Raw genomic sequence first — 22,889 nt, 5'->3', positions numbered from 1 at the left:
TGGCGGTGGTTGCATGTCGATAGCTGTATTATGAAGGAAGTTATGCTCAAAAGAGTGTTTTTGACCTTTTCATGACCTTGACCTTTGACCCGATCGCTCCCAAAATCTAATCAAATCGTCCTTGGAGACTCACGAATCATCCCACCAAATTTCATGCAATTCGGTTTAATACTTTCTGAGTTATGCGAATAACAAACAAACACACATATTCACAAATAAATAAATACACAGCGACCAAAACATAACCTTTCGCAGAATGCGAAGGTAACAACAACAACAACAACAACGGCACCGTCCCTCACTCAACCCGGTCGCCATTGCCTACGTGGTTGGCTGAAGGCGTGGGCAGAGCCTCCATCGCCTCAGATCGAAGCTCCGCTCCAAGGGAGGGCATGGGACGTTTCCTCCAGCCAATGAGCGAAGGGCGAGCATCGCACGCGCGCCCCAGCCAATGGGAGGCCAGCGTGCCGAGAGCTGCCCCAGAGCATCTTCGGGAGGCGGGTCTCCGAGACGCCTTGACACACCCCTCGAGACGACCGTCCAATCAGGAGGCGAGTGGGAGGAAAAATAAATCGCTTCCACCTCAACAGAGGGAGGGTTGGTCATTGTGAGAGCGTCTGCGGTCGTGGTGGCTTGGTCTCGGTCGTCGTCTGCGGCCCTTTGAGGTGGCTCCTCGTGGTAGTGGCGGCCGAGCAGCCAGGACCATGGACTTCGGGTCGTAGGTTCGAGTCCCACCGTGGTGGTTTGAAATAGGTGTGACCGCACGAGGCGGGAAGGTACCCCGGCCCGTCTCTTCCGAATAAAGACGCCCGGGGTCCATTTTCGTGTGTGTGTGTGTGTGTGTGTGTGTGTGTGTGTGTGTGTGTGTGTGTGTGTGTGTGTGTGTGTGTGTGTGTGTGTGTGTGTGTGTGTGTGTGTGTGTGTGTGTGTGTGTGTGTGTGTGTGTGTGTGTGTCCGTGGGCCCCATCTGTAAGTAGAATTGTTAAGTGCCTTGTACATTGTGAATTACATTTCTTATCCGTGATAACTCTGCTCTGTGTCTCCCTTCCCGATTATTGCCTTATATAATAAACCCCCATATTAAATGTACCAGATCATTTTCTGTGCTTTCTCCCATTGACCCCGCACGGTGCGCATTGAGAATTGGTGAGGCCGATCGTGCCGTAAATTGTTCATTTGGACCGACGGATCTTGGTAATCCCCGCTCGGTTTACACCCGGATCGGGCTCGGTAAATGGTCCGTTCCGCCCGAGGTCCATTGCGGGTGTGGTTTTCCCCGGTAGTTAGATGACGTGGGTACTTACATATATTTGAATAAGGCAATTAACCCGACCCCACGCCGTCAAAATATTTGCGACCATGGTCCACGAAGGGACCCATGACCTTTCAGACTTATCCGAGAGTCACGACCTAAATTCCGGGTGCTCGGTGAGAGACGGCTCTACTGCTCCACCTTGGGGTCATTTATCGACAGCGAACCCTGGCCCACAACACATTATCGTACTGGTATTTCAACTCTCCCAATGAACCCCCCCCCCCAACAGCTGTCACCCGGGCGGACTCCCCCCCTCCCCTTCATACACCCGTGCCACCAACTATTGCCACAAGGGAACCGTTAAACGTCCATCCAAGGGACGGGACACATATCGACGAATCACTCGACCTGTGTAACACCAGGATGACAGTTTCTAGCTGGGTCTGGATTCGTACCCAGACTGGACAGCTTAGAGGGTGAGTGTGCTGTGTGAGTGTGCGTACCTCTGGGCCATCCTCCCAGCCCTTACCACCCGCACCAGGGCTGGAAATGAATGTTCAGGTTCATTGTGATGCACCAAACGTTCCCAAACGACGACAGAGTTTAACTAGAACGGGCACTCATAGAGCGCATACCTTCGCCGCCACTACTTTTTTTTGTTCTTGGTATGAGTGTGGGGAACTGGTTTCATATGAATGGTCTTATGACACAAACCACATATCTATAATGTCATGACCCCCCCCCGACTTTCGGGGGCTACGTACTAAACAACAATCAAGTCACGTCGTTTTGGCGAGTCTTCACTCGCAAGTTCGGTGAATACAACGTTTCAACAAGAGAAGGTAATCTCTTTTGATGCTGGTTTCATGCAAATCGAATAAGAATTGACTGAGTTATGCCGAAAACCGCATATTTTTCAAGGGCGTGACCCCCCCCGAACATTTTACCCCAACCGGTGACGTGTTATGACGTCATTGTGTCACAAGATTGGGCATTAAATTCTGAACATTTTGGTGCTGGGTTCATGTAAAGCGGACAAGAATTGACCGCGTTATGACAAAAACCGCATATTTTTCAAGGTCGTGACCCCCCTGACCTTTGACCCCTAACCGGTAACAAGAGTATGGGCGTCATTGTGTCATCTTGCATATCACAAGATGAGGCGTTGAATTCTGAACATTTTGGCGTTAGTTACATGCAAATTGAATAAAAATTGACCGTGTTATCGTAAAAAGACGATTTTGACCTTTTCGTGACCTTGACCTTGACCTTTGACCCGAACGATCCCAAAATCTAATCGAATGCTTCCTGGCTAATAACCAATCATCCCACCAAATTTCATGCAATTCGGTTTTATACTTTTTGAGTTATACGAATCACAAGATTACAAATAAATAAATAAATAAATACACGCCGACCAAAACATAACCTTTCGCAGAATGTGAAGGTCATAAGTGGAGAAAACATCCTCCCTTCTGGTCCGAAAAGAAAATATTTATTTATTAAATTTCAAATCGGTCCTTTTAAATAAAAAATGTAACATCTGTCATCAGGAAGTTCGGTTTATTCGATCGGCCGTTGCTATGGAGGGTTACTATGGAGATAATGCCCCGCCCCTTCCATTGTGACTCACAGTGAGTACTTTGTTGTTTCATTTCGGAGCCTCGGTGGTTGAGTGAGTCGTGGTGACACGGCGTTCGGTGTAGACGTGTGTTACACGAGTTTAACTCTTTTTAAACGTGTTCGATTGAAACAAACGTTTGTTAGAAACTTCGAGTGAAGTAAAGTAAGGAAGATGTTGTGCTGTTTCAAGCAGAGGAGAAGCGATGACGAGAATCATCAGGTAAGAATTAGTTTGTTAAGAATGACTCTTCATCAACTGATCTCTGTAACTAGGTTCATTCATCGCTCGTGTAACGAGTTAGTTAATGTGGGAACACAATCCGATTCTCTCATGTTCCACTTGTTCACGTCCCACGTGTCGATGTGGTGAAGCTGGGTCTGAGAATTAAATAAATCATCACCCACAACTCGCATTACATTCTCTAATCTGTCTCATTAACCTTGTCTGTGTCTGTCCCGTGTTCACATCCTGTGTGAATGAATATTAGAGATAACATGTCTCGTCATTACGAACAAGGGATTTACCTTTGTTTACATTACATGTGGTGATAAACATTTTGTTTACAAAAACCTGTTCGTGGTCGTTCGAGGTGTGCGGGACCTCCATTGATCACGAGTGAATTGACTTAAAAAATCCCGGAAACGGCCGATTGGGAAACGCAAATTTAAAGCATTTTAAAAGAGTTATTAATCATTGTTACATCAGAACGAGTCGATTCGTCACGGTTACATCAGAACGAGCCGATTAGTCACAGTTACGTCAGAAAGAGCCGATTCGTCACAGTTACGTCAGAACGAGCCGATTCGTCACGGTTACATCAGAACGAGCCGATTCGTCACAGTTACGTCAGAACGAGCCAATTCGTCAATTCCATCAGAACGAGCCGAATCGTCACAGTTACAACAGAACGAGCCGATTCGTCACAGTTGCAACTGAACGAGCCGATTCGTCACAGTTCCATCAGAACGAGCCGAATCGTCACAGTTACAACAGAACCAGCCGATTCGTCACAGTCGCAACAGAACGAGCCGATTCGTCACAGTCGCAACTGAACGAGCCGATTCGTCACAGTTCCATCAGAATGAGCCGATTCGTCACAGTTACATCAGAACGAGCCGATTCGTCACAGTTACATCAGAACGAGCCGATTCGTCACAGTTACATCAGAACGAGCCGATTCGTCACAGTTACATCAGAACAAGCCGATTCGTCACAGTTACATCAGAACGAGCCGATTCGTCAGTTACATCAGAACGAGCCGATTCGTCACGATTACATAAGAACGAGCCGATTCGTCACAGTTACATCAGAACGAGCCGATTCGTCACGATTACATCAGAACGAGCCGATTCGTCACAGTTACATCAGAACGAGCCGATTCGTCAGTTACATCCGAACGAGCCGATTCGTCACAGTTACAACAGAACGAGCCGATTCGTCACAGTTACATCAAAACGAGCCGATTCGTCACAGTTACATCAGAACGAGCCGATTCGTCACAGTTACAACAGAACGAGCCGATTCGTCACAGTTGCATCAGAAGTGACAGTTCAAAAGCCAGACGGTGTATAATCACGAATCAGCAGAGGCCGACTGACCTAATGTGTTCATCCCACCAGAAAACCAAAATGACAGCCATATCATTTCGTCTGGGAACAATGGTGGGTGTGGTCCATAAGCTGTCTGACCAATGGGTACACATTTAAAAAACGACCTCCAACAACAACAATAATAATATTAATAATCATATAAATCCCAACAATGACAACAACGTGAAGCCCTTGAAGAAAACGAGAAGTTTTGTCGAAAAGCCACATGTACAATGCTGAGGGAGTGGGATTTCTCACCATTTGGATAAACCTGTTAGTTTATTTATGGACATTTTGATTTTGAATGTTTCATTTACTCATCACATGTTTGTGTCTTCCTTACCAATCCCGTAGAACGAAGTTGTCGAACTTCGAAGCAATATTGCAGTTACTGCTGCTGATTCTTCTTCTTCTTCCCATGGGGGCGTGCTCTCCACCACAGAACCACCACCACCTCCTCAAGCATCCCAAGCGGTCGAGGTGCCAGATTGTGTCGTTGATGTGGAACTCGAGAACAACAACACGTCAACAAAGAAACACAAATGTTTCAGAGGGTTAAGAAAATGGTTTAGTTCATTGAGGAGATCGACAAAACACCGGCACGATGTCTCAGAGGACGAGGAATCTCCAACCACCGACAAGGTCTTGAACTCACCTCCGATGTTTGGACTTGGCTCCACAGAGAGAGAAAATAAACAATGATATTATAATATTGACTACAGAGGGATGGTCGGTCCTGGGGTTTTCGGGAATGTGGAGATGACACAGGCTTGATGGGCCAAATGACCTCCTGCTGGGTCCAGGTTCCCCGTGTGTTAATGATTTTATTATTTTTTTAACCAGTGGAGGTTTGTTGGTGTTTCCAGCACCACATGTGTATGTGTGTGTGTGTAGGTTCGGGGGTCACGGTTTATTTGAGGTTGAAGTCATTAGGGGTTGGTTATGGGGAAGCGGTAGCTCCTTGTATGATCGTCCAATTTGGTTTTTTTTAGACCAGGGTACGATTATCAAGCCTTTCATGGATTTGGAAAAACCTTACACTTTGGTATTTGGATTCAAGATCACGTGTTGAACTCGTGAAAAAAAATCGGTTAAAGAGATCGAACGTTGTTGTCATGCTCGATCTTTTCAACCCTTCATGAATGAAAGAAATTGTTTTTAAATCGAGAAACTTTTTCTGTCGAGGACGACCATGAAATTGTGGAAATCCATGTCAACATTGAACAATCTTATCTAGGTGGTGGTCAAAGGTATACCTTGTGTAGATCTTTCCCTCTTATTACCTCCACCACCTCCTCTCCAACTCCTCCATTTCTTCTCCACACTTCTCACACCTGTTGATCATTCCCTTTTCTTTATTTACCTGCTTCCCTTTGAAAAACTCTCAATTCACCTTCGCATGAAACACCTGAATGGGACACGTTTGGTCACGTATCACCAATTCTGAATATCGATGCTCGTGCGATTAATTTTTAATGTTTCTTCATAAGAAAAATAATATATTTCCACTGAAGTGTTCAACGACCAGGAGTGATTTGTTCATGTTGTGATTGCAGGTGGAATCGAACCCAACGGATGAAGAGGAGCACCTGGAGCGTCTCACCTGTCCTGTTTGCCTCACCATTGCAGTTGGGCCGCACAGGTTCCATCCTTGTGAGCACGTTTTCTGTGCGTCGTGCCTACAAGGACTGCACCGTCATAACAACCTGGTCCGCTGTGCGCTTTGTCGAACACTCATCACACAGGAGACGTTCTGCCGAGGTAACCATCAGGGATGGACGATTATCAATAACTGTTTAATATGTTCCTTATTTTTATCATGACAAGGCGGTGCCTCCCCCGTCGCTTTGCTGATGGGTTGAATCAGGAGACGGCATGTTGTATTTCACAAACATATTGCAGTTTATCTGCGAATGTCCATGAAGATGTAAAAAGAAGTGAAAAGCAAAAAAAAGTATCTTTTATAAGATTTAGTGGAAGTTCTTGTGTTGTTTGTGTGCTCCTTCCGTGTCCGTCACCCTTTACTCTAAAGGGTTCCGACCATCTTACTGTTGGAACCACACTTTTAAAGTTCCAAGTCCTGCTTCTTCTTCACTCACGGAAAGACGGGCTTTCAAAACAGACATTTTAATAATTAAACAGATACAAAATTGTGTTCCAAGGAAATAGATTATTCGCTTTCCAACAGCGCAACTTTTATTATTCTTTGACAACAGGAACCATTTATAATGAAGTGACGGATGGACACACACACACACACACACACACACACACACACACACACACACACACACACACACACACACACACACACACACACACAATTAGAACACTGCATAACAGCATTGGACGAACGGACTATTCAGTACACTTTTGTGAGGGTACCTCGTCATATTCGGACTATTCCCAGCGGTGTGTTTCAAATTAATGTTTCCCCAGTTCTTTGTTTTTCCCCAGTGTTATTTACTATCATTTACTTGTACTTCACAAGCACTTAGGTTTTGCCAAAAATCATATTGAGAGAACATTTGTGTCATGATACGCTGTCTCTTACCTTCCTTTATTGATACCTGTTTCCCACTTCAGACCTCGACAGCGAAGCTCGAACAAGTTTCCCCGACGAGTACTTCGCTCAGTACCGCAATGTCATGCAAGCGACACAGCAACTTGGAGGGGGATACACGCATGACCTTCATACGCGTGTCGCATATCGGTGCTATGTTCTCAAGGTAAGTCACCATGAGAAAGGAAAATGTTACAAATTTATTTTGGACAAGATATTTGATGTAGGAAGATGTTTGCTGATTGAGTTTACAATTTATTTGTTGAGGAAAGTAGAAAATCACACTGTGAGGTGTACATATTATTGGGGAGATAAATAAGCAAACACAGGACAGACAATGCTCATTATATAGATGAAACAAATTATTTGAGTTGCCCCTGAGGTTCACCATGAGGATAGGATTTCAGGTATGCCAAGGAAGGTGAGTGGCTTTGGAGGCCAACTTTGAAATGTGGTTTGCCCAAGAGTTTTTGTGCTTTGTTCAGAATACACAGGTTGAACGGAAATGGTGTGCAGTCATATTATATTCGTGCACCTGTTGTCCAAAGGTGTGAATTGTTCTGTGAAGTAGTCTGGACAGAATGCAAAAGCTTAAATTGGTATACAACTAAATGAAGGACCACAGCAGCGAGCTTCATGCTGTGGAACCACAAAATTTGTTGGGATTCCAAGAAACTCCTTCGGAACAGAATACCCAATCACAACTCCTGCAGCACATGAGGAAGAAGAAACGGTTAGCTGTCCGAACAAATCAGAACACCTAACCCCTTGGAATGGAATAGTCTGTGGTGTGAACGAGGTGGTTGCCCATTCCAGGTGTGCATTAAAGCCTAACAAAGCTTTCCACTGTGTACTTTTTGTGCGACATCGATTCCGTACATTTTAAACGACCGCAGAAGAACACTGCATCAAAGGAAACGGGTTTGAATGTTACAAAATGTTTTGCAGTCGGGTGTTAAACATTCGTTTTCCTCAACTCTTGCTGAGACCTCATTTGGAGAGACATAAAAGTCAGTTCGATGATGGACATGAAGTCAAGTTTGGACAGGGACATGAGCAGGAAAAGAAAACATTGCAAGTGTGGCCAATGAATGACCTGACATAGTGTTCCCAGCTACTTTAAAGGACTCTAAAGAAGGGAACCACTACATAGAAGTAGAGTGAGCCTTGCAGAGAAAAGGTGATGATAACCAGACAAAAGCCAAGACAGAAGATAATATTCAGGTATCTAACTGGTTTATAATGGGAAAAGGGAGAGACGTTTGCCTTGACTTCCTGCTAAGAGGTACCAATGATCCTTAGGGCATTGACCTCCACAAGGCTACAGCATCCAAAATGTGGAAGATGGTGTGGAAGAAAGGGAGTAGGGGGGGGGTAACCCACAGTGGAGATCCATACTCCTTTAGGCTGTGAATAAAGACCTTGCCCTTTGAGACTGATGACAGAAAACCATCGAACAGCCATATCAATTGTTACTCGGTGCTGAGACCACCGGATGAGGAAAGAACCGGATGTTCATTAAAATGCTCAAAAAATAATTCCTCAATCCTCGTCGATGCATTTTCTCCGAGATTCCATCTCACATATCCACTCTCATTTGTCTTTTCACCCACAGCGGGCTCTCACAAGACGGGGACCACAGGGAGCAAATGCTGGTGAATGCAAGGAAAATGTAACATCATTTTATCTTGCATGAGGTACGTTTTTACTCTTTTTTTTTTTTTTGATTATTCTAAATTGCATGGATTTTTTTTCTTCACGATGTGACACGTGAGAATGAGTGTAAATGTTTCATGTCTGAGTATTTAAATAGCAAGCTGGAGCAATGGAAGGTATTTGTGAATTGTTATTATTACCCTTGCCAGAGGAGAGGATGTTGCATTTGGGTTTGTTTGTCTGTTTGTCCACAGAAAAAGTGCTGATGCAGGACAAAAATGTCATCTCGTAGTCGGAAAGAATACATGTTCTGTTGTTGTTGTTATTATTATTATTATTATTGTTATTATTATTATTATTATTATTTTTCAACCAGTCCGTCCATAAAGTATGTTCAATTAGAATGAGAGTACGTCTATAAAGTATGTACAATTTGAATGTGAGTATGTATTTTAAGTTTGTATAATTAAAATGTGAGTTTCTATAAAGTATGTACATTTAAAATGTGAGTTTGTATTTTAAGTTTGTATCATTAAAATGTTAGTTTCTATGAAGTATGTACATTTAGAATGTGAGTATGTATATAAAGTTTGTATAATTAAAATGTGAGTTTGTATTTTAAGTTTGTATCATTAAAATGTGAGTTTCTATAAAGTATGTACATTTAGAATGTGAGTATGTATATAAAGTTTGTATAATTAAAATGTGAGTTTCTATAAAGTATGTACATTTAGAATGCGAGTATGTATATAAAGTTTGTATCATTAAAATGTGAGTTTCTATAAAGTATGTACATTTAGAATGTGAATATGTATATAAAGTTTGTATAATTAAAATGTGAGTTTCTATAAAGTATGTACATTTAGAATGTGAGTATGTGAAAAAGTTTGTATCATTAAAATGTGAGTTTCTATAAAGTATGTACATTTAAAATGTGAGTATGTATTTTAAGTTTGTATAATTAAAATGTGAGTTTCTATAAAGTATGTACATTTAGAATGTGAGTATGTATATAAAGTTTGTATAATTAAAATGTGAGTTTCTATAAAGTATGTACATTTAGAATGTGAGTATGTATATAAAGTTTGTATAATTAAAATGTGAGTTTCTATAAAGTATGTACATTTAGAATGTGAGTATGTATATAAAGTTTGTATCATTAAAATGTGAGTTTCTATAAAGTATGTACATTTAAAATGTGAGTATGTATATAAAGTTTGTATCATTAAAATGTGAGTTTCTATAAAGTATGTACATTTAGAATGTGAGTATGTGAAAAAGTTTGTATCATTAAAATGTGAGTTTCTATAAAGTATGTACATTTAGAATGTGAGTATGTGTATAAAGTTTGTATCATTAAAATGTGAGTTTCTATAAAGTATGTACATTTAAAATGTGAGTATGTATTTTAAGTTTGTATAATTAAAATGTGAGTTTCTATAAAGTATGTACATTTAGAATGTGAGTATGTGTATAAAGTATGTACAATTAAAATGTGAGTTTCTATGAAGTATGTACATTTAAAATGTGAGTATGTATTTTAAGTTTGTATAATTAAAATGTGAGTTTCTATAAAGTATGTACATTTAGAATGTGAGTATGTGTATAAAGTATGTACAATTAAAATGTGAGTTTATAGAAAGTATGTCCAATTAGAATGTGAGTACATCTCCAAAGTATTGTCACAGATGTCAACACTGGATAACTCCAAGAGGACGGCTTGTCTCGAGAGACCACGGACATCATCTGCAACCTTCAACTCTGGCCGGATCTTAACGCTCCATGTCAGTTTACAATGCCGGTGAGTTAAGTGATGCACAGGGGGAACCGTGGTTTTGACGACACGGCAGTTAATCAATTGGCTGAGTGAACTAACAGTGTCACACATGGTGTGTTCGACCATTACAATTGTAAACTCTGACCAGTCACCCCCTCCCCCCTCCTCGGGAAGCCACTTGGGACCACTCCGAGAGGCTACTTGGACCCGCTTCTCACTCTTTCACCCTGAAGCCGTTGGGCTGCAGACCAGTCCGCGGCATGACGAGTTGCTAAGCAACCACAGATGTCATCTGAGACGATCTATTTAAGCAGGCTCCTCGAGTCTAGATCCCGCATTACCTTACCAGCCAATCGGTTCCCCAGATAAGGCCTGTGCCTCTCCATGCCCCACTCCTCTCCAATCAGTGTGGCCGAGCGATACTGTCACTTGGAATGCTGACTAACGTCTAGCCCGAGTCACGAGCGTAATGAAACCATGGGGTAAAACACCCATCCTCTATTTGCACACTCGTGTCTCATCAATGGAGAGAGGCAATCGAGCAGGTGAGAAACAAATTGTTTCGTCAAATAAATAGCACGTATTTGCTTGCAATTAAGTGTCACAAAAGAGTCTCTTTCCCCTGAAACATGCAAGCCCCTCAGATAATCACCTCATTGTGGAGACTGATATCGGTGTCTCATTCACTCCGGGAAATTAGATAAGTAAGGGTGATGGAGAGACACAGAAGGCAGGGCTTGTTGGCGACCCCTCAATCACCTGACACAAGCCTGTGGGCTTACTTGGTCTCCATGAACAGGGGAGGGGGGGCCAAGAAGAGAGGGTGATTGTGTAATGTGCCGCACAGGGAGAAATGCAGTGAATATCTTGTCATGCTTGGAGGAAATCGTGAAGGCGTATCAGTTCCCCTGCTTTGAACGAGTCGAGGGGAAGTCATTCAGGGCTTCTTTTTGCAATCCAAGTAAATTATTTTAATTGGGGAAAGCAAGAGAAAGATCGTGCAAATCAGTTTGTAATAGACGGTCTGTCCAGGGTGTGGAACTCCGCAGCTTGTCAGCGCACCTTCCATGGCTCACACGTTCGCTTCCAGCAGATCCCATCTTCACAGACGCTCAGGTTCACCTGGCTTGCTCTTTGATGACTTCTCTGACTCTTGAGATTCCTTGATCGCAACACGGCTGTGAGCTCTGGAATGTTTGGACTTGTCAAGGTCTTGCTTGGGGCACCGTTTGGGAACAGGCAGCCCTCTTGCAGCCTCCTGGTTGAAGCGCCAATATTGCCAGGCAGCTGCCGTTGGCTGTGCTCCTGGATCTGTGCCGGAGTCGACGACAGACCCGCCCATCCGTGGTGCTTTGTTCAGATGCTTTCTCCCGTTGAAGAGGTTCGCACCCACTGGTCCGCACCACTTTATTCCGATGGCTGTTGGATTTGTAATGAAATGTGATTGTGATGTTATGTTGGTTTTGTGTTTTGATGCATCGTAAAGAGCTGCAGGGAAGGAGAGCAATTAACAGAGACGGGTGGAGATAAGAAGGGATATAAGAATAGAAAATATTGAGTAAAGAGTTACAATGGGAATTCAAACCTGATCCACAAACACAATGTATTTCCCTGTCCACTGATACGAGGCGAGAGGTAATCTATCAAAACAGAATACGACTGAAACATCTCAACTCCAGAGTTCCTGCATGTGTTGGATGGAACTCCCCAGGATATCCCAAAACCACAACAGTGATGGATATTTCTCTCCCTCAACTGCTGCACCATGTAAACAGGTCCTCAGAGACATGAAGACTGTTCGTTTGAATTGCTCGCGGCAGGGGTTTAAGTCTTATTGATACAATGGAGGAACTTGAAGCTCTCTCGGATACAGTGATTAGGAGGGTGTACATTAGTTGTTCCTGAGACATAGTTTCATGATGGGAGAAATTGTCGGATGGCACAGGACTACAAGGCAACTCTCGGTATAATAGGGAAAAAGAATGGAGGAGTACGTTGACATTGTTTCGATTGGTGATTGGTTGATTGTATACATGTGGAGTTATTGTTATGTTCATGAGAGCATCTTCTCTGAAAGTTGAGTGTACTGTCCAGTGTTCGTTCATACCTCTCCACCCATCAAAACAAAATAAGTAAAATAAAAGTGACACCTTGATGTGCTGATGTGTGCCACTGTTCCAGTATTAATCCGAAGACTGCTTCAAATGCTCCTGCTATGTTGTTGAACAAATGGGCTTGTAGATTCAATTGATGATGTGTTGAGAAAGTGCAGGCATGATGGACAAAATGGCCTCCTGCATCAGTCATTTGCATTTCCTCCAATATCTTCCTCCCTGTCTTTCCCACAGAATTCCATCCTTGTTCTTCTTTGCCACAGAATTCCATCCATCTCTGTCAGTTGACCTTTGATATCAGAGCCTGTGTCAAACCAGGTAACAATTGAGACCAGAAAAATGTGTACTTGCGATGCTCACAGGTAAGTGCTTGAAGGGGAAGCTACGGGGGCTGGGTTTGAGAGAGTGAGAGATGTGGTTGTGTGTGTGTATAAAATGCTGAACATGTGTGTATGTTTATCGTTGATTGTTATCTCCATTATTAGGGTTTCAGAAGGTGGAACAGAGTCCTCCCAGGACTCGAGGTATCCACCTTCGTTTTGATGAAGGATCGTGATTCATGGTCAAAATTGTTAAGTTGTGTTGGAGTTTTGTTCTGAGGGCTCTTTTCAGGATAGTCTCGGAACCTTGGAAAGCCTGCTACTATAGTTCATTTGTGGTAATTTTCCCAGGGATGGTTTGCAGGATCTCCATGAAGTTCTTATTTATCATTCCCATTGCTCCAATTACGACTGCTTCTGAAACCTCAATTAACAATGCCTGCTTTTCCTTTTTGTATCTGAGTACAATGTCCGGTTACAGTGCTTTATTTTCTATGTTCACACTGGATCGAACCATCAGGTCACACGTGAGTATCCTTGTTTTCAATGATTGCTGTTGGTTCACATTTCCATGAGTTTTGTGGAACTGGGATATTGAAATTTTTGCACATGTGCCAGTGGATTACTCTACATATTGTATGTGTACAGCTGTTGTGACATGTTTTTTTAAAATGTATATCCCAATAGGAGGTTGCGTGCGTGCGTGCGTGCGTGCGTGCCTGCGTACACAGGTGATACGTTTAGTGATTATGGAGATGCCAACTGCCTTGGAAACTGGGAGCCTCAAAAAGCTGTCTTTCTGGAAAAAGATTCTTTGGAAGAAGGGTATGATCTTGCGTGCTTTTTGCTCGTACTGGAAGCACCTGCTCCCCAAAGGAGCGGCCAGGGGGGGGGGGGTTATGTTATTATCCTTATTCAAACATGCAATTCAAAATACCTCACTGAACTGGAAAATGTGGGGACTTGTAATACCCTCTCCCACCTGGAGCGGGCTCCACTTGGGAGATTCCCGGAACTCTTGGACAAAAACCTTTGCAAAGACATGGGTTTTATGTACCCTTGTCGAGTCGGTTAAGAGAGAGCTCATACATTATGCATCCCCCCCCCCCCAATAGACACACACACACACGCACACGCACACGCACACCTGTGGCAAGCTGTATTCTGACTGAGTGAACTTACATGTGCAATTCTGATTGCATTGTAAAAAAGCGCACCACCACGTTTCTTTTCCCTTGATATTCATCATAGAATGAGGCTCATGTATTGAATAACATGCCTTGCATATTGATCAGAGCAACAAATATTGATGATTGTACAAATATCCAATAAGACAATTGATCAAACACTGACATCCCAATTTATTGGAGTGATTACATTTGGAGGCAACAATATTTCATTATTTCAAAGGCCCTCCTCGACACACATTCCCCCTCCTTCCCCTCACCCTGTCTCCCCATCCCTCCCCCCCAACTCTGCCCCCAAAAAGGGGTGTTTAAATTAATTCATGCACTCCCTTGGAGTTCCCTTCGTACACATGCAAAGTTTCAGACTGCTCGGTTTCCTGATTTTGGAGTTCTGGAGGACACACACACACACACACACACACACACACACACACACACACACACACACACACACACACACACACACACACACACACACACACACACACACACACACACACACACACACACACACACACACACACACACACACACACACACACACACACACACACACACACACACACACACACACACACCCGATCCCTTTCCCTGCCACCCCAAACCCTATCCCTCTCCCTGCCATCCTGAACCCTATCCCTCTCCCTCTCCCTGCCACCACAATCCCTCTCCGAGCCACCCCTATACCTATCCCTCTCCTTGCCAAACCTCCTCCTGCTCACCCACCCTCTCCCTCTGTTAAGGACTGACAGATTGTTTTTGAATAAGAAACTGCTTCCCCATTGTGTAGCATGTACGAATCAGTTTAGGAGTGAGCCGACCAGAGTGGTGCAAAGGTCGCTGCATGTGTGAGCACGCATCCATGGAGGCACGTCATTGCCAGGTACAGAGCATGGGTTTTATACAGAATCCGGAAGTTTAAAATAAAGTTTTGCTGTTTCGGCATGTTTTATCGTCCTTCTCTTCCCCTCCCCTCATGCCATGTCGTTTCCTCGCTCACACCGGCCCACTCACAAGCACTGATACATGACGTGACCTGATGCTTTACCGTAATCTCTCCCCCTTCCTCCTAACCCTCTCCCTTCCATCCTCTCTCTCTCCCCCACCCCCACTCCACACTCCTTTATTTTGCAGGAAGATGGCTCCAACTCGAGAATGTACGAGAAGCAAACACAGCAGCAATAGCTTCATTCTGCCCTCCAGTACCTTTTCTTTTCGTGTTTACTTCAGTTGGGTGTCCGTGGAATCTGGTGCAGGAGGACACAGTTTAAGCCTATGAAACCTTTGTCGCTCCTGTGTGAAGTGGGGCCATCGCCGTAAAATACAAAACACACAGGAAATGGCGCTCTGTGTTGAGGCGCGGCGGTGATGGTCATGTTTAACCCTCGACCAGTCAAAGATCCCCGGGGGGTTAAATATCACCGTAAGGTCAGCTTTCGTCTTATCGAAGCGACAGGTCTTATTTTCTTTATTATTTATTCTCTCTCTCTCTCTCTCTCTCTCTCTCTCTCTGTCTCTGTCTCTGTCTCTGTCTCTGTCTCTGTCTCTGTCTCTGTCTCTGTCTCTGTCTCTGTCTCTGTCTCTGTCTCTGTGAAGCAATTAATAAAAGTGCACAAAGTAAAACTAAAATGAACAACTGTGGCCTGGTCTGCTCTCAAAGCATTTCAAAATGTCCAATTGACTTGAAGAGAAATCCTTTGTTTCATTTTATTGGGCTTTTTTTTTTTTTTTTTTTTTTTGTATACCTTGGTCGAGGCTCGTATGAGAGCTAACACACAACTCACAGCAAGGAGGCATGAGACAAGAGGGGCGCGAGTGGAAGGGACAAAACATTGGGGAACAGACACAGGTGAACTGTGGAAGGGAGAGGGATGGGGATGGGACGGGGAACATGGCGAGGAGAAGATGGACATTACAGGGACTTTCAGGAAGGAAAGCAGGAGAATTGAAGGAAGTGGATTGGGTTGGATTATCGGGGGTAGAAAAGATCGAGGATTTGGATGGGGGAAGATAAGAGGTGGTGGTGAACAGCTGTTTTGAAAGCCTGGAGGGAAGAATAGGAAAGAATAGAGTGAGGAAGTTTATTCCAAAGGCAGGAAAAAAGAGGAATGAAAGAGTGAAGATGAGCAGTGATTCGTGATTTTGGTAGTTTCACCAGAAGGGGGTTGTTGGCGGACCTTGAGCGCCCTGTGGAAATGTGGTTGGGACAAATCGCCGAGAGAGAAGGGGGGGCAAGGCTGGAGAGGAGTCGGTAGAAGACAGAAAGACCACCGACCAACCTGCGGTGATTGAGTGATAGGCCCAAAGACTCAGCTTCATTGCGGGAGATGCCGATGATCTTAAAAGCCCTGGTTTCGACATCGTGAAGTCGAGAAAGGTGGGAGGCAGGAGCACCAGCCCAGAGGGGAGAGCAGTACTCCATCAGGCTACGGACAAAAGCTTTGTAAGTGGTCAGGAGCTCAAGAGGGCCGAGGAAGGACTTTGCACGACGGAGGATTCCCAGTCGGCGACTGGCTTTTGAGGCAAGGTTGGAAATGTGACTTTCCCAGGAAAGGTCATGGCAGATAGTGAGACCCAGAAGCTTGAAAGAAAAGACTTCTTCCAGAGGATTGTTGAGAAAGTGGATGGGGGGGGGTTTGTAAACGGTCCTTTCGAAGAGACATAGTGAGAGTGTGAGATTTGTCTGGATTGAAAGGCATGTTCCACGTGTTGGACCAGTTTGTGATTTTATCCAGATCTGCAGTGAGCGAAGAAGCTGCTGCTTGCCGGTCTGAGGGATGACAGATGGTACGGCAGAGGGTGGAGTCATCGGCAAAGAGAAATAGAGGATTTTCCAGAGAGTCCGAGAGATCATTGATGAAAACCAGAAAGAGAACAGGGCACAGAACGCTACCTTGAGGAACTCCAGCCTGCACAGGAAGAGGGGATGAAAGAACTCCATTTAGGGCCACACGTTGACTGCGACAGGAGAGGAAGTCTGCGAGCCATGAGTGGAGATGGCCTTGAATACCATGGGAAGAGTTTGGTGAGTAGGGCAGGGTGCCAGACTGTGTCAAAAGCACGTGATATGTCCAGGGATACGGCTCGGATTTCCTGTCTGGCATTGAGGACCTCCATCCATTGAAGGGAGAGCAGTAGCAGCATATCCAGGGTAGAGTGACCTGGTCTGAAACCAAATTGATGATTGGAAATCAAGCCATTGGAGAAGAGGAAGGATTTGATGTCTGAAGCGATGATGGATTCCATAACTTTGCTGATGATTGGGAGAAGGCTGATTGGTCTGTAGTTGCAGGGATCTGTTTTTGCACCTTTTTTATGCAGGGCAGTGATGTTAGCAGATTTCCAAGCAGATGGCAGATGACCTTGGGAAAATGAGAGGGTGAATAGAACAGAGAGAGGGTGAGCAAGAGCAGAAGAGCAGGCTTTGAGGACACGTGGGCTGATGCCGTCTGGACCGGTTGCAGAATCTGACTCGAGGTTTGAAAGCAAGCTCTCCACCTTGTCAGGAGAAAAGGATACAGAGTCCAGGGACAGTTGGGTGCGACTGGGTAAAGTGGGTAGAGATAGTGATGGGTTTGGGACACAAGATTTCGCTGCAAACACCGAGTTTAGACATTCAGCTTTATCACGTGTGGAATCAGCAGTGCGGCCATTTGAGGTAAGGGAGGGGATGGAGGGGGAACATACACCAGAAACAGATTTGATTAAACGCCACCAGGATTTTGAGGAGGGAGAGAGGTTTGAGAGTTCAGACTTGAGATGAGAAAGATGTTGTTTTCTGGCTCTCCTGAGGGTAGATACACACTTGTTCCGAGCTTTGTGGAAAGAACTGAGATTGCCCTCAGTTGGGTTTGCTTTCCATGAGGCAAAGGCAAGTTGTTTCAGGACAACTGCCTCGCCACAAGCTTCAGTAAACCAAGGGCGGGAGGAAGGGTAAGACAACTGAACACGAGAGGGGATAAATCTGTGCATGAGGGAGAGCAAGTTTCTTTGAAAGAATTCCCAGGATGAGTTGATGTTTGAGAAAGTAGTGATAGGAGACCAGTCTGTAAGTTTGATGGCTGTTCGGAGACCCTGCCAGTCGGCTTGAGTGAAATGCCAGACTCGACGGCGGTGAGGTGGTTCTCTGATAACAGCCAGAGAGATGTCCACTTTAACAAGGACGTGGTCAGAAGAACCAATTGGAGCGAAGGAAGAGCAGCAGATATTGTCAGGGAAATTTGTCAAAATCAGATCCAGAAGAGATGGAGTACCATTGGTTGAGATCCGGGTCGGGAAGTTGACCGATTGAGTCAGTCCCAATGAGTCACAGAAAGCTTTTGCTGATGTCCCATGGCAGGTGAGAGAGGTACCCACACCGAGCCAACTGGCGTGATGACAATTGAAGTCACTACATAAGAGGAAGAGAGAGTTTGGATGAGAAGATAGAAGATGGTCCATGTTTTCGGAGAGTGAGGTGTAGATGGAGTCATCACTGTTCGGTGGACGGTACAGTACACATATAAACATGAGGTGGGAGTGGAGGGGAAGCCGAAGCCAGAGGTATTCCTGGGGGTGTGGGGGAGTGAGAGCAGTGCAGGGAGAGTGAGGAATAGAGTCTTTGATGAAGAGAGCAACACCTCCACCAGGACGAGGCTCAGGTCTGTCATACCGTAAGAGGGAGTAACCAGGGAGAGATACTTGGGAGTCAGACACGTCTTGGGAGAGGAAAGTTTCTGTTAGGCAGATAATGTCTGGTTTGTCAGTGGCAACCTGCGTGGAAAGATCTGAAAGGTTTGAGCGAAGGCCCCGGATATTTGAGGTCCACACTTTTAATGAAGAGGTAGGGGAGGAGGCTTTGGGTGCAGGAGGTGGAGGGGGCGGGGGAGGGTAGGACGAGGGATGAGGGGGGGAGGTAAGGAGGGTTGCTGAAGGAGTGTGGGGTATTGCAGAATAGCGAGGGGAGGGGGCCGAATGAGGAGGAGAAAAGGCCCTGTGGTGCTGGGAGAGAGGGGGGCCAAGAGACAAGGAGGCTGGCAGTGGAGGGAGTGAGGAGGTGGGGTGGAGGGATGGAGGTGAGAGGGCGGTGGCGGGAGGCAGGTTGGTGGATGAGAGGGGGCAACTTAGAGAAGGAAGAGTGAGGGGGATGAAAGGTGGGAGAAAGGTGAGGGGGAATTTTTGAAAGAGGTGAGAGGGAGGCTTGGAGGGAGAAGAGTGGGATGGTTGCTTTGAGAGTGAGAGTGAGAGTGAGGGGTGAGGGGGGTGAGTTGGCACTGAAGTTGGAAAAAAAGAATGGTTGATGGAAAGCGAGCATCCATGGCAAACTGTGGTTTTTAAAAGTTTTAGGTCAGAGATGCGATTTAACACAATTCTTGATGGATGCAATGAAGGCGAATTCAGAGCATGGAGAGAAGAAGCGCTGTAATAGTTGGATTTTTTAGGCAAGGAATGAAGGAGAGGTCGAAATGAGAGAGGAGAGGCTTAAACATTTCAAACATTTATGCACAATAATCGGAGCACCAATGAAAAGGCAATGAAAAGTGTTGTCACCTCAGCGAGTGAATTGAAACCGACTCGAGATAATGTCAAACATGCTGGGATGGACGCGGATATGAGGAAAGTATACTCATCTGGGGATGGATGCAGATATATTGATCTGGAGCCAACCACAGTCTTGTTGCTTTATATTTAAAAATGCCTTCTGTTTATCCTTAATCGTGCTCCTTGCCTCCATTTTAACCACTACCATGGTTTTGTTGTTGTTTCATACACAGGTTGTGGCATCATGTTTTGGAAGCACGACTGCACCGCTGATGCAGTCCCCTGTTACCAGTAAGTTTCTGCTCATTTTGACAACCTCGGAAGGATGACAGGCTGAGTCAACCCACTGAATGTTATTTCAACAGTACAACAAGGGCTCAAACTCGAGACCCTAAGATTTTAAACCTGTCACCTTCACATTTCAGCCAACATCAGGCTTACCCTGGTCACTTTCTGTGTCGAGCTTTACACTTCACTGGAATATCATAATCTGACAAACCAGACATATTCTGCTTCACAAAAACTTTCCTCCTTCAAGATATCTCTGACTCTTTAATTTCTTTCCTTGGTTACTCCCTCCTCCGGTATGATAAACCTGAGCCTCATCCTGGTGGCAGAGTTGCTCTTTATCAACAACTCTTTTCCTCACTCTCCAGACACTGCCCTCAATCCACGAAACCCCCAGGAATACCTCTGACACCGGCCTCCCTCCACACCCACATCCTGTTTATATGCGTGTTGTACCGTTCACCAAACAGTGATGACTCCATTTACATCTTGCTCGCTGAAAACATGGACCAACTTCAATCCACTAATCCATCTCTCTTCCTCTTATATAGTGACTTAAATTGCCATCATGCCAGTTGCCTGGGTGTGGGTACCTATCTCACCTGCCATGGCACTTCAGCAAAGGACTTCTGCAACTCATTGGGACCGACACAATCTGTCAACTTCTCGACCCAGTTAGCAGCCAACGGGACTCGATCTCTTCTGGATTTGATTTTGACCAATTTACCAGAAAATATCTGCTGTTCTTCTCCTGCTCCAATCAATTCATCTGATCATTGCTTGTTCGAGTGGTCATCTCTCTGACCGTTGTTAGAGAACCATCTCAGCACCGATGAGTCTGGCATTGCACTCAGGCTCACGGACAGGGACTTCAAGCATCCATCAAACTTCGAAACTGGTCTCCCATTTCTACTCTCTCCGACATCATCTCATCCTGGGATTTTATTTCTTTCAAACAAATTTGCTTTGTCATGCACAGATTTATCCCATCTCTTCTTCAGTTATCATACTCTTCCTCCCACCCATGGCACACTGAAGCTTGTGGCGAGGAAACTGTCCTAAAACAACTCACTTTCGCCTCTTGAAAGGCATGCAAATCAGCAAACATGAAGGCTCTTAATGAAGGCCCTTTCATTCAAGCTTTTTGGTCTCACTATCTTCCATGATCTCTCCAGGGAAAGCCACATTTCCAAGCTGGCCTCAAAAGCTAGTCACCAACTGGGAATCCTCCGTCGTGCAAAGTTCTTCCTTGACACACCTGAGCTCCGAACCACATACAAAGCTTTCATCCACAGCCTGATGGAGTACTGCTCTCCCCTCTGGGCTGATGCTCATGCCTCACACCATAGGCAGGTCAGTGGTCTTTGTCTTCTACCATCTTCTCTTCAGCCTCTCCCCCCCTACTCTGTCTGAGATCTGTACCCCCCATATTTCCCCAGGGTGCTCAAAGTCCTCCAGCAACCCTCTTCTGGTAAAACTACCAAAATCAAGAATCGCTACTCTCCTTTATTCTTTCATTCCTCTTTTTCCCTACCTTTGGTGCAAACTCCCACACTCTCTTCAATCCCACCCTTCCCTCCATGTCTTCAAAACAACTATTCACCACCATCTCTTGTCTTCTTCCATCCAAAACCATGATCTTTTCTACCCCAGTTAATCCACCCCAAACCACCTCCTTCAAATTCCCTGCTTTCCTTGCTGAAAAGTCCCTATCGTGTACAACTTGTTTACCCCGCGTACCCCACCCCCATCCCTCTCCCTTCCACAGATCTCCTGATGTTTCTGTTCCCCACTGTTTTGTGCTTCCCTCTCCCACCCCTTCTTGTCTCCTGCTCCCTTTGTTACTCAAGTTTTCATTATTTTTCGAAGCAGAAGTGTTAGGATGCTGTTAATTTTAATGTAATACCTTTGTGTGTTTTTGTGGGATCGTGTTTCAACAGGTTGAAGGTATTTCATTGGGTGGGAATTACAGCCCCCTACTAGCAGACATTTTTCTTATTTTTCTGTCAATTTTCATTTCTGCACAAACAGATGATGGAGCAAAAATTAGGATTGGCGAAAAAATTATCTCATACATGTCGTGATATCGATGATATTTGTGCGGTTAACTGTAATTTTTTTTGATCGGCAGCTTCACAAGATTTATCCAGATAACATGATTGCAAACAGGAGTGGTTTTGATTGTGCAGTTGCTGCATATCTGGAAGTGTTGGTTAGAGTTGGACAGAATGGTTTTAGTACAAGTGTATATCATAAAGTTAATGGTTTCAGTTTCTCTGTAGTCTGGTCCACCTATCCAGGTAGCAATTTCCCAATTAAAATGGGTTACAATGTCTTTTCATCTCAGCTGCCAATATTTGTAAGAATTTGTTCAGTGAAGGATTATTTTGTGGAAAGTGCTGAGAAGGTTTTTGCCATCATGTTAAACAGAGGATATTTGGCTGATTGTTTGATCAGGTCTTGTGAGAAAGTCTTCAGACTCCATCGTCACCTTTTATTTAAGTTTGGTTGGTTTTTATGTCAACAAGTTCTGATTGCATTTGATACAATAATGAATTAATTATTTTATTGGAGTAAATTCCTTCATATTGTTGCGGTTCTGCAAAACCGCATGACTCGAAGGCAATGGCACCCAACATACAGTGATCCCCAGGCAGTTATTTTGTTCGTCTTCATGCAGTCAGATCTTCCCCTCATGTCCAGTGGGTTAACGTGACGAAGGGCATTGTGTGGATCTAATAGCTACGTCTAATAACTAGATCTGTATCTCCTATTCCAATTTCCATTTCAACCCTTTCTTTTATTCATGATACAAATCAAATCAAGCAAGCAAGCACATACACTCCACGCAGCCACCTGTGAAAGAATCACAAGAAGAACAAAGATGCTGCCTGGCGCACGCATGGTTTCCCCTTTCATTCAAATCTCCGCATCAATTTACAACGGCATCTCACCTTGCTCAACCTTCGCTCACCAAAAACTCATCACCTCGACCA

General features: G+C 44.6%; 1 protein-coding gene across 1 annotated transcript; it reads left to right on the top strand.

Annotated features, from left to right (window-relative positions):
- Positions 1–4,537: 4,537 nt before the first annotated feature.
- On the top strand, positions 4,538–13,424 carry LOC147022608 (uncharacterized). Its single transcript, XM_085887168.1, has 7 exons — positions 4,538–4,573; positions 4,823–5,110; positions 6,025–6,229; positions 7,055–7,197; positions 8,647–8,728; positions 10,376–10,488; positions 12,813–13,424. Exons 1-5 carry the CDS (start codon positions 4,538–4,540, stop codon positions 8,725–8,727), a joined length of 753 nt encoding a protein of 250 aa, XP_085743294.1. The 3' UTR covers position 8,728; positions 10,376–10,488; positions 12,813–13,424.
- The last annotated feature ends 9,465 nt before the right edge of the window (positions 13,425–22,889 follow it).

Source organism: Eptatretus burgeri, chromosome 7 (assembly GCF_056783735.1).
Source record: "Eptatretus burgeri isolate ZD-2024b chromosome 7, Ebu_testis_v1, whole genome shotgun sequence".
NCBI lineage: Eukaryota > Metazoa > Chordata > Myxini > Myxiniformes > Myxinidae > Eptatretus > Eptatretus burgeri.
The sequence above is the reverse complement of the archived record's forward strand: the minus strand, read 5'-3'. Positions and strand labels throughout refer to the sequence as shown.